At 34.3% G+C, this 10,912-nt stretch overlaps 2 protein-coding genes and 1 long non-coding RNA gene across 5 annotated transcripts; all 3 read right to left on the bottom strand.

Moving 5' to 3' along the window:
• Positions 1 to 235: 235 nt before the first annotated feature.
• Positions 236 to 3,253, bottom strand: LOC124442378 (protein YIPF4-like). Its single transcript, XM_046992877.1, has 9 exons — positions 3,206 to 3,253; positions 2,743 to 3,087; positions 2,422 to 2,593; positions 2,064 to 2,141; positions 1,871 to 1,984; positions 1,288 to 1,759; positions 800 to 973; positions 608 to 718; positions 236 to 457 (listed from the first exon to the last, which is right to left on the bottom strand). Exons 2-6 carry the CDS (start codon positions 3,057 to 3,059, stop codon positions 1,622 to 1,624), a joined length of 819 nt encoding a protein of 272 aa, XP_046848833.1. The 5' UTR covers positions 3,060 to 3,087; positions 3,206 to 3,253; the 3' UTR covers positions 236 to 457; positions 608 to 718; positions 800 to 973; positions 1,288 to 1,621.
• Positions 3,254 to 3,342: 89 nt separating this feature from the next.
• Positions 3,343 to 7,607, bottom strand: LOC124442380. 3 transcript variants are annotated; one of them, XR_006947232.1, is made up of 4 exons: positions 7,517 to 7,606; positions 4,820 to 7,341; positions 4,681 to 4,720; positions 4,275 to 4,599 (listed from the first exon to the last, which is right to left on the bottom strand). It is a non-coding gene; the product is annotated as an uncharacterized LOC124442380 (long non-coding RNA). The 3 variants fall into 3 exon arrangements; XR_006947231.1 differs by lacking the exon at positions 4,275 to 4,599 and adding an exon at positions 3,343 to 3,372 and having other exon boundaries at positions 4,820 to 7,607; XR_006947230.1 differs by having other exon boundaries at positions 4,820 to 7,607.
• A 438-nt stretch (positions 7,608 to 8,045) lies between these two features.
• On the bottom strand, positions 8,046 to 10,912 carry LOC124441837 (BRO1 domain-containing protein BROX-like). Its single transcript, XM_046992305.1, has 11 exons — positions 10,595 to 10,912; positions 10,161 to 10,373; positions 9,987 to 10,082; positions 9,809 to 9,881; positions 9,614 to 9,722; positions 9,440 to 9,529; positions 9,275 to 9,360; positions 9,104 to 9,188; positions 8,877 to 9,030; positions 8,499 to 8,655; positions 8,046 to 8,369 (listed from the first exon to the last, which is right to left on the bottom strand). Exons 1-11 carry the CDS (start codon positions 10,696 to 10,698, stop codon positions 8,289 to 8,291), a joined length of 1,248 nt encoding a protein of 415 aa, XP_046848261.1. The 5' UTR covers positions 10,699 to 10,912; the 3' UTR covers positions 8,046 to 8,288.

Raw genomic sequence — 10,912 nt, 5'->3', positions numbered from 1 at the left:
TATTTTCAACAACAAAGCCCTTTTAACTTCCGGCTACAAAGGACAAAAACGCAGATTGGAAGAGTCGCCAAAAAGCCTTAACTGACATTTTCGTGGTGCATGCACACATTTCTTTCAGGCTTTGCAACGTTTCTTGCAAGGTGTCAATAAAAATTTTGAAATTAAAAAAAATTTAATTATATTTATAAATGCTTAATATTGCATAATAAAACATAATAAATAATCAAGCAACCACTGTGCAGTAAAATATATATTTTTGCATTTACAATGAACACAACATACAACTGGCAAATATAGAAGAATAACACATTTCAAAAATGAACGGTTTGTCCACACACCATTAGCATGGACAGACTTCAGACAAATATATCACCATCATCAGCAAAAAGATTGAAGGGTGTGACATTTTGTGAAGTATTTTTTCCAAGTTTTGGAGTAAGGCTAGGAACTTGTTGCTCTAAAAAAAAGCAGAACATTTACCCCACAACTCTACAAAATTCAATATGCACATAATTGCAAACAAACATTAAAAAGGAAGCAACAGGGCAAAAATATACAGTTATAAGCAAGGGTTTTCAATATTTTTTATTACACAATTAATACTTACCAATAGACAGTTGAGGGGTATTTTTTGTATTTTTTGGAGATAACGATGGTACTCTGCAAGGTGTGGCTGGTGAAGAAGTTTCGGAAATCTTAACTAATTTTGAATGTCGTACTGAAAAAACAAAATGGACAAATAATAAGTTTTTATGAGACAAACAGGTGTAAAAGTTATACTAAAAATATTTCCTACTACCAATGCACTTTGTACTTTGAACTGCTTTGGTTTGGTTGGCTTCTAACTCTGGCACAATAGCGACAGGAGATGAAACAACTGCTTTTAGAATAAATGGAGAATGTGGGACTGTATGAAAAGATGAGCCAAAGTCATTGAAAAACTGGCCTGAATTTATAGACATGACTCTAAAATCTAAAAAATCAGAAAATGACAAAAAAACGTTCAACAAAGAAAAACTTTTATTTTCCCTGATATCAGTCACAGATGGTTCGAAGCTGGGGGAATTGTTTCTTTTGTACATTTACATAAAAGGCAAATATAAAGATCTTTTGTAATGTAGAAACACAGCTATTTGCAAGTTGCAAAAATTTTGTGTAATCGTACGCCTAGTAAACAATTAGTTGCTAAAAAGGTCAAGGAAAAGATAATCGCTAGCAAAACAATAAAATAAATTTATACATAAAATACATATTTGGCAATAAAGTAATAAAATGATGAAGTCTTACCTTTCAATCGTCTTTTACGTACTGTAAATAAAAAATATTCAAAAATCAATCTGTGTTTGCCCATTCGCAGGTAAGTAGGATTTAATAACTATTTAAAATTCTTTTTACATTACATAATTTACATTATAAACATCGCTCAGAAAATACCGTACGATTTATATGTGATATACAATTACAATTCTACATTATATTATTGTGTACATATATATTTTATCAAATATGGTCTTGTTCATAATGGAAGGAGCTTGAAATTTGTATCATCTCTTCCATCTTCATTAGCATAACTTGTCTCAACAAAATATGCAAAGAATCATCTTGGTGTGCAGCAGCACATTCATACTCCAGTATATAAAGAAAAAAAATAAATATACAGAAGAAATATTGGATATAACAAAAGAGGTTTTTTATTTTTCAGTTCTTCTTGTACCAACAATGAACCAGCACTATAAGATGCCCAAATGACGCCAAGAAACTGAAATAGAAAAAAGTTTCTTATAGGCTGAAACAAGGGGAAAGTTGATATAGAAAAGAAAAGTGTGTGACATGCAGTAAAAAGAAATAAATATAATTTTAATATATATACCTTGATTGCAGTATTGAGTATGGGAATACCATGGAGAACAATCAATGCTAATGATGTCACTATTAATGGTAAAACAGAATAACCAAGAACTCCAAGACATTGTGAAAAAGTAACCTGTATTATAAGATCAAGTGACACAAATAAGCCATCATTAACAATGCTCAAATTTTTTCTTTGATCAACACAAGTCTACCTCGCCTCCAAGTACCCTGGCCAAGAGAAAAATAAGCAACGACCCAAACACCCAAATTGTAATTATCCAAGATACAACCTATAAAATTAAATTAAAAAAGAACTTACAATAACAAATCATCAAAACTTATCTCGTCAGAGGAGAAAAGCCAAACAATCACAGTTTTTAATGTAATCTTCTTGACATATTAATCATACAAAGTAATTTTATGAATAGGCAAATTGAGCAATAAAAAGGTTGTGTAAATTGAAATAAAGTTTAACAAAAACAACACACTATTTTGTTTACACTGAAAGGCAACGGCATGAGACGGGTTTTATTGACATACTGAAACACGTAAAAAAATTTCACATCTTACCCTAAACTGACCATACAAAGCCAACAATGCATATAATAGTACAACAAACAAAGGTCCCCAAAAATCAGGATTTTCCCTCAAAACATCTTTCTTGAAGCCAAGGGAAGGTAGAGGGAAAAGAACACATCGAACTTTGTAATAAATATCATCAACATCAATGTCAAGTTCTTCGCTGAAAAGAAAAATGGATATTTTATTTTAAGGTGTACATGTTTGCCAGTGTGTTGGATCACTTAGATATAAATTGAGGACCACTGTGGCAAGGGGGGATAAAGGGAAAAAACTATCCGCTAAAATTAAATGTCAATTGATGAAACATACAGCAAAGGTTTTTCCATATCAAGATCGTCACCAGTGTCATCCACTTCCAAAAGCCAGGCAAACCTCTTTTTGTTAAAAATTTGACCTAAGTTGTACGCATTTGAATCGTCAACTTTGACGCCACTTGGCGGAGCCATATTTCCTGAATAATCAACATTGGAGTCGGGAGAGGACGATCGAAACATAAACTCATCTTCTAGTGGTCTATTTGAATTTAAAGAGTCAATATTATTGGGTTCAGACGACACTGAATACAATTGAACTGACGTTCCTTCTTGTTTGCCACTAGCCATATTTGTTTTTGGTTTACACGTCATCTACGCATCATAGACCGAGCTCACTGACCTATAAATATACGTAGTAACATAGAGTCACATTGTGTCATTTGCACCGTTGCCTCAAGACTCTCATGAATGTTTGCCCGAGAAATTCAACAGGATAGTCCACACCTTTGTCTCTTTACCTTTCTCAACAACACGTTTTGTATTAATTTTTCAAATTGTAAATTTTTTTTGTAAAATGTAAAATTTTTACAGATGCGTCTTTGTTCTTTTTCCATCAATCATACTTGATTTTGTTTCACTATTCGAAGTTTCATTTTCAACTTTCAAGTATTTCTTCTACCTCAATCTACAAATTATAACATCTGTCATAAATATTAGAGCATTTATGCACAAAATATGCAGATACAAGTAATGGAGAAAAATAAAGTCTCTATCATTGTCACAGATATTACGAGTGGCGTAACAAAGTGTTACGCATTTGAGTTGGTATGCATTTGTCAAAACAAGCTTAAGTAGAAAAAGAGTGTGCCAAAAATATATGATTGAAAATTGCTAAGCGCGTATACAAGCACCAATTTTTTAGCTTGCTCCGTCACAAATTAATTGAGAACTAATTCGCAGAGTGACTTTAGTAATACCACAACTTTCGTAAGCCTTTGAATTTGTCTATATACATATTAAGCTAAAACTTCATATAGTAGATGTCAACTAGCAGTGGAAGCTTAGTGCGATATAGTATGCAGTGGCTTAGAAGCCCACACTTCGGTGGCGACCGCACTCTCCCTGCGTACCCCGAGCAAAGCCTATCGCAGGTGATCTCGGGGTCTGATGGGCGGAAGCTTGCTATTGCATCTCCCAAGTAGGATAGCGTGGAGGGGCCGAAATCTCCTACCGAAACGTTAACATGCGGCGTTGTAGTACCTTGCGCTTAAGAAGGCATGGCCCGAAAACGGGGTTTTTTGCTTTTGAATTTTATCTTTTTGTTTACAAAAAACAAATGTTCATAAAATAAACTTCTTCTGACACTTTTTCTAACATTTATTATTTAAGACAACCTTAAACATGTTTTATACAATTTTTATTGGTTTATATCATTCTTATTTAACTCTCTCATTTACTGTTTCTCGTGTATCACGAGCAAACCATGGGCTTCATGGCAGACAAGATTATATGGTTCCCTCAATAAACACGAGACGATGTAGTGCTCAACTATCTCGGGGTATCGGGAGGCAAGGATCGAAACCGGGATTTTTGTTTTTAAAATTTCTCTTTTTCTTTACTAGACATTTTCTAAAGTAAATGTACGAACATATAGACGTTTTTCATAAAAGAAACTAGAACATCAAAGGATACTGCAAAGGTTCAAACAACTTCTGCCTTTTTGACTGATAACTTAAACCGACTCTAAACATGTTTATATGTTTTTTTACTTGTTACCTTTTACATTGTGACTTTCTCATAACTCTCTCGTGATGAACGAGAGCCTCTTATACAATATGACTTTCTCATTATGAACGAAAGCATCCATGTGCTTCATGCAAAAAAGGGATCATCTATTTTGTTATAATAGTTTCTACAAAGATAACATTTAATAAGCCAAGCAATTTTATGTTATAAAATTTTGATTCATTTTGGATGGTAAATTTCTTTTTACCTTAGATCGCGTAGAGACAGCCATCCAATTTATTACGTACCTAAGCGTATATAAAGCATTTCTAAATCACGTACAAAATTTCCTTCACATGACCAAATTACCGTCTATTTAAACGATGTTGTATGTAATAAAAAGTTACCTCGACAACTGAAGCAAACCCTCCTTTTTCCAAGCATCTGCAACACCTCGAATTCATTCTCGCAATTCATAACTCTTGAATTTCTCGCAGCGTAGCCGAAAGGAATAGGCATCAATTCAGGATACTCATCTCCATCATAACAGCTATTTTGATTTCTTCCTTGATCTTTTTAGCGTCCAGCTTATCCGAAGTGATGTTTTTGACATCCCCAAGTAGGATAGCGTGGAGGGGCCGAAATCTCCAACCGAAGCGTTAACATGCGGCGTTCTAGTGCCTTACGCTTAAGAAGGCATCGGGAAGCATGGACCGAAAACGATGTTTTTTTGCTTTAGAACTTCATCATTTTGTTTACAAGAGTTCTTCTCATAAAATAAATCAAGCAATGTTTTAATTAACTTCTTCCGACACTGTGTCTTTTTCTAACATTTATTATTTAAAAAAACCTTAAACATGTTTTATAAAGTTTTTATTGGTTTAGATCTTTTTGATTTAATGAACTGAAGCTAGCAACGTTTTTGTCAGCAGGAACGTCATGAATAACGTTTGGGAATAAGCTAAGCTTTCTTTTGCCTTTAATTGAATGTACTGTTCTTATTTGAATATGTCAACACACACATTTTTAGGGAGAAAAACAAAAAAATGACGTTTCTGTTAAAAACAAGTACGCTAAAACAGCCAATTTGCCGTTTTTGACTTCGCCTCAAAGGTTACGTCATCAAAATTGTTAAATTTACTTCTGCTTTAACGTTACAGATTTCAAAACATCGCTAGCTTAAGCTCCCTATTTTTCTTTTTATTTGATCATTCAAATTTTCGGAAACTTTGATAGTTTTTGTATTTAACAGGAAACTGCAAATTTGTTTTTGTTGGTAATACTTCAGACATTTAATTACTTGAGTAAAAAGTTTAATAAAGAAACATTTTTAAAAGAATTAAGGTTACAAAGGACTGGCACTACATAAAAAACATGACTTCAAACCAACCCCATCCCCTGAGTTATCATTCCAGTTACTTGTAATCTTATAATTCATTGGCATTGACGTAACAATTGTTGCCATGGAAACGGTTGCAATAATTTCAAATGATTGGGTAGCACATGTAGCAAAGATCAGAAAAATCAGAATGTAAAAAAACAACAAAAAGAATTAAATTATTTGGAGAAATCGACTTTGTTATGAAAGGAATGATAGAATTGGTACCAAATCGCGTGTTTTTTCAAATTCGCGCAGACAATCCTTTGAGTGGTATTCATATGAACGAACGAGATGGTTTCATTTACCATTACCACAGCATGGATAACTTATATAAATGCACAAAGATCAGAAAATACTTCGGCCCGATGTCATTGATGAACATAAAGCGTCATTGTACTATGGTAGTGACGAGTTTAAAACATACAGCTGGGAGACATCTATATTACACGAACAACTTTCACACTTTGAGCTTCCAACAAAAACGTACTAACGCCATCTTCCTTATGGGTTGCTACCTTATTATCGAACATAATTATACACCAGTTGAAACAAGAAACGTTTTGGATGCGTTTACCGGCAACGTTTCTCCATACACGGACATGGAAGGCTCGACAGCTCATGCTTTAACTTTGTTGGATTGTTGGTACGCTGTTCATCAAGGAGTAATGGTAAATCAATGGTTTCGAAAACGAGACTATGATGTCAGCATTAACCTGTGCGACGGAAGTGAGGACATTATAAACTGGATTGTACCAGGACGTCTCATTGCTCTAGAAGATCCCAAAGAGCCTCGTTATCTTGGACGTGGACCCAAAGTCCGCTCTTCCATACTTGAAGCATTAAAACAAAAAAAGGTCGAGACTGTAGTGCGATTAAACGGACGAGACTACGAGTATCGCACAAGTTATGGACAACCATATGACTCCGAAGAGTTTGTTTGTTGTGCAATTAAGCATCATGATATATTCTTTAAAGATGGTGGTGTTCCATCAGAAGCGCAACTGAACACTTTTCTGAAGTTGGTGAGAAAGGCACAAAATCCCATTGCTGTCCATTGTCACGCAGGACGGGGCAGAACGGGTACGTTGCTTGCATGTGCACTTGTGAGATTCTGGGGATTTGAGGCCTTGCATGCAATTGCATGGGTACGAATGTGCCGGGCCGCATGCATTGTTGGGATTCAACAGGGTTTTGTAAAAATGGTAGAAAACAGTTTACAGAAAAGGACCACCTTAACCATTCATACTTCTGGGAAAGGCTGCAAAACAACACAACCAAGAGATAGAAATACGCGATCCAGACTCGCACATCTACCTGATAAAATATCGAAGAGCAATAAACCTGATCAGAACGTAAAGGAAAATAAAGTTGAAGCAATCAGACTCATACCAATCATACCAATAAAGACAGGGACACATACACAAGCAAAAATTTACAGAAGTAAAGCTAAGGTTTTCCATGTTTCTACTTCCAGCAAAGCAAGAGAAAAAAAACAACAGAAAAGTGACTTGAAGAATGAGGACAGTCGAACCAAGGTCTCTTTTGTTCCTAGTAATCAAACCAAAATTAAAGATATGCTTGATGCAAACCTTTTAAAAAAGATGCACATGTTTTACGTGGCCAACGAACCAAGGGCAAAATATCTTCGTGCAAATCTCTCGGACAGAATATCTTGTTATGTTAGTAAATCTTATAATATAACAAAATGTCGCTTGCCACCAACCATTTGTCATACGCCGGACGAAAAGATGAAAAGTTCGCGACATAAAATCATTGAGAAGTTGCGTAGTAGAGCGAACAAATGTGATTCATTTGAGCTAAAACAAAAAGTAAAGAAGGCCAAAGAGGATTTGGCCAAGATTAATTTCACGAAAAATGCCACAAAATACACCAGTTTTCAACCGACATTTGATCATCTTACAAATATACTGAATTTCGATAAGGACAGCAAAATTCCCGTTTTCAGTTGTGTTGAAAGCAATAACATGTCAACATTTGTAACGAACAGTATCAAGAATTTTAAAAATTTAGATAACGATAGACAACCGCGTGTGGCTTGGGAGCAACCAGAAATAAGAACACAGAGCGGGAAACCTTTGATGAGAATAAAGTTCTCAAGAGATAGGAGAAAAAGCGAACTTTGCGATAAACGAGGCTGCTTGTCACAACCAAATTACACCACTGACTCAACTGTGGAGTTTTCAAATTATCATGGTAAATTAAGAGACTTAAAGACAAAATAAATTCAAGAATTTTAAAACAAAATATGTTCAATGAAAACAATAATTATATTCATAAAGAGTTCGTACAAAAGGCTTTGAGTACGAGATTGATTCATAAAATTAAGAATAGCAACATAAGTGGATATAAATAGCCTCGTACCTACATTGCTATTGATAATAATTACAATCATTTCATTAATAGACTTTCTTAAATTTCTTATTGATTATTTGGTTGGAATTCAAAGCGTCTTTATGTGTGACAATCAACGCTTTTTACGATATGATACAAGATGAGAAAGATGATTTACCTTGTTCATTTTCAGTAATTGGCTTGATAGGTTCGTTGTCAGGAGCCTGGAATAATCATGCAAAAAGAAAGACTTTTCATTTAAAATTTAGAAGTGAAAAATAATCCAGAAACAGGAATAAGCAACGCAAAACAACTGTCGCAGCCTTTAAAGATGCAAATAAGTAACTACTTGCCTTTTCCTTGGGGATTTTCTCAATATCAAAACTTTCATACACTTCTTTAGTCCATAGTTGGTGGGGGGAAGGGAGTGAGAATTCTTGTGGACTAGCCAACCCATGTGAAGCCTTTTTTTCAATCTCTGGAATTTCTTCGGGAATTTTGTGGAAATAACTGAAATAAAAATGACCAAAACATACGTCATGTATAGCGTGATTTTATGTTGCTAGTTTGGATTGGAATGGAATACATAGAGATTCTCAAAATGCTTATACACTTAAAATCAATTGCAATTGTTCTAAAGTCAAATGGCAACATAAACTTTTTATATGTACTTAAAAAAAGCAATATATAGGAATGTCATAATGAAGGGAAAAGTATGATCTACTACATACATAAATCCATTTTCACGTGTCGACTTGTCCAGCCTCGTTTTTATTGCAATACCAAGTGCTTTAAAGAAAGAATGTTCGGCAGGACGGGCTTGAGTTGTCGCTGGTCCTTTAAGTGATGAATATTCCACACACATACGACATGCACTTTGATATACTGAAGAAGTGGAAATGTATAATTGAGTTTGGGAAATAAAATAGGGAAGAACAAACTAAAATGTAAATCTTACATTTGTCGCTTTCCTGTAAAAGTTTGATACTTGCTCCACATTGTTCTTTTTCAGTAAGAAGAACTTCACCATAGTAACAATAAGCCTGAAATAAACATCCCGCACCATCTGTTTATAAATGTTTCAATAGATAAAATAATAATTATAAAACATGAACATTCAGTTTCATACATAAGCAAGATAAAAATCACGTTTGATTTCCAAGTATTTCCTCCATTTTCCAGTTCTTGTGACGTCCATAGATGTCAGGAAATCCACTAGTAAAAAACAAATTGACATTTATATGCACATTATATAAAGTAATATTCACTGGTATCTTTCTCAAATGCTATATACCTGCCTGTGAATATAATTTGGATGTTTCATAAGCCAAGGATGAGATTAGTGATGCTTTGTGTTTCAATTCCATTGCTCGAGCAACAGTTACTGAATTTTAAAAAACTTTCAACATTTATACAAGTTCCATACTACATGGTAAAATTTTAATTCCCATTTTTAAGACAATTTTACCTTCTTGAGCCTCGGCAATACATTGCAGTTTGTAAGCTTCAACAATTCGCACATCAATGTCTGTTGTTTTTGACTCTGGAAGTTGCTCCAAAGTTCCAAGTACACTCTCCTGTTTTGTTTTATTAAAAAGAAAAATGTAAAAAATCAAAGCTTATGATGGCATTGCACCATAAATATCCTAGTATTTAAGTCTACCTTCACATAATGAAATATTCCAGCTGCTTTTTTCAAGCATGTATGGACTTCTTTTGCTTCATCCATGGACACGCTAAATACCATGAATGACTATCAATTTTCTAGTTCATGGTGTTTTAACTGTGTTTATATGTTATTATTAGTCTTAATATAAACAAAAACTTTAATGAATACTTACTCACTCTTATCAGCAATATGTGATGCATGTTTCATACACCACATGGCAAACTCAAGACACACTGATGCAAGCTCAAAATTTGAGTCAATCATAGCCCTTTAAAACAGTTGAACTTTAGTTTAGTTTCAGAAAATTCACTCATGAAAAAGTATAATGTAAAATTTTATTCCTTACATTGGAGTACTACCACAAACCGAACTTGTCCACCTAAATCTCACAAGCTTGCGTAGTTTACTGTCAGAAGTGCTAGCTCCTTCATCAACATTGTATGACGACAACCCATGTATAAGGGACAAGTAGCGATTGAAAATGTTTTCAACAGTTGAAATCTCATTTGATGGCTCCACTATCACTTCCAACAAGTTTGCACGACATTTCTTCAATTCACTGTTAGCGATGGTAGAAAACAAGGTTGGAAAGTACTCTTCCAGACTTCGTTTAAATTACAGTATGATGAAAGTCTACTATTCCCCCCTAATCAATGAGAGCTGATTCACAAAGATTAGCCTGTGAGTTGTTATTACTTATCGAACTGTGTATCCAAACAGTTATGAGATGGTCCTAAATGAAATCACTGTTGTTGAAAATTTGAAACTACTTAACTGTACCCTAATAATTGTGAAGCGGCTGGCTTTGTCAAACCACTACGAAGTACTTCAAAGGAAACGACACCAGTAGCTTTTAAAGGATTACGATGAAACCAGTATGCCATATGGTTCAAGAAGAATTAAATTGACAAAAAATATTGATGACTCAGAATACAAGAAATGTTTAAAATATCATGTTATTGTCAATGTGTTATTTCGCATTTAAATTTCTCACCTGACGCAGCGATTTGTTAACTATTTGCATTTTTGCATAATTGCATTTCCTGTCAGACGGTGTGTTACGATGTTGATATTCGCATAGTTCTGAGCTATGATATT

This window comes from Xenia sp. Carnegie-2017, unplaced genomic scaffold, assembly GCF_021976095.1.
Source record: "Xenia sp. Carnegie-2017 unplaced genomic scaffold, XeniaSp_v1 HiC_scaffold_20, whole genome shotgun sequence".
NCBI classification, from domain to species: Eukaryota; Metazoa; Cnidaria; class Anthozoa; order Malacalcyonacea; family Xeniidae; genus Xenia; species Xenia sp. Carnegie-2017.
This window is presented reverse-complemented; position numbering and strand designations above follow the sequence as displayed.

What these genes read in the sequence shown, in the direction of transcription:
- LOC124441837 (XM_046992305.1), bottom strand. Translation starts at nt 10,698, where the DNA reads ATGGCATACTGGTTTCATCGTAATCCTTTAAAAGCTACTGGTGTCGTT. An exon ending in GTGATTTTTATCTTGCTTAT is followed by an intron (nt 9,189 to 9,274) that starts GTATGAAACTGA and finishes TGTTTATTTCAG; the next exon opens with GCTTATTGTTACTATGGTGA. An exon ending in TTTACAGGAAAGCGACAAAT is followed by an intron (nt 9,031 to 9,103) that starts GTAAGATTTACA and finishes CCACTTCTTCAG; the next exon opens with TATATCAAAGTGCATGTCGT.
- LOC124442378 (XM_046992877.1), bottom strand. Translation starts at nt 3,059, where the DNA reads ATGACGTGTAAACCAAAAACAAATATGGCTAGTGGCAAACAAGAAGGA. An exon ending in CTTTGTATGGTCAGTTTAGG is followed by an intron (nt 2,142 to 2,421) that starts GTAAGATGTGAA and finishes TTAATTTTATAG; the next exon opens with GTTGTATCTTGGATAATTAC. An exon ending in CCAGGGTACTTGGAGGCGAG is followed by an intron (nt 1,985 to 2,063) that starts GTAGACTTGTGT and finishes CTTATAATACAG; the next exon opens with GTTACTTTTTCACAATGTCT.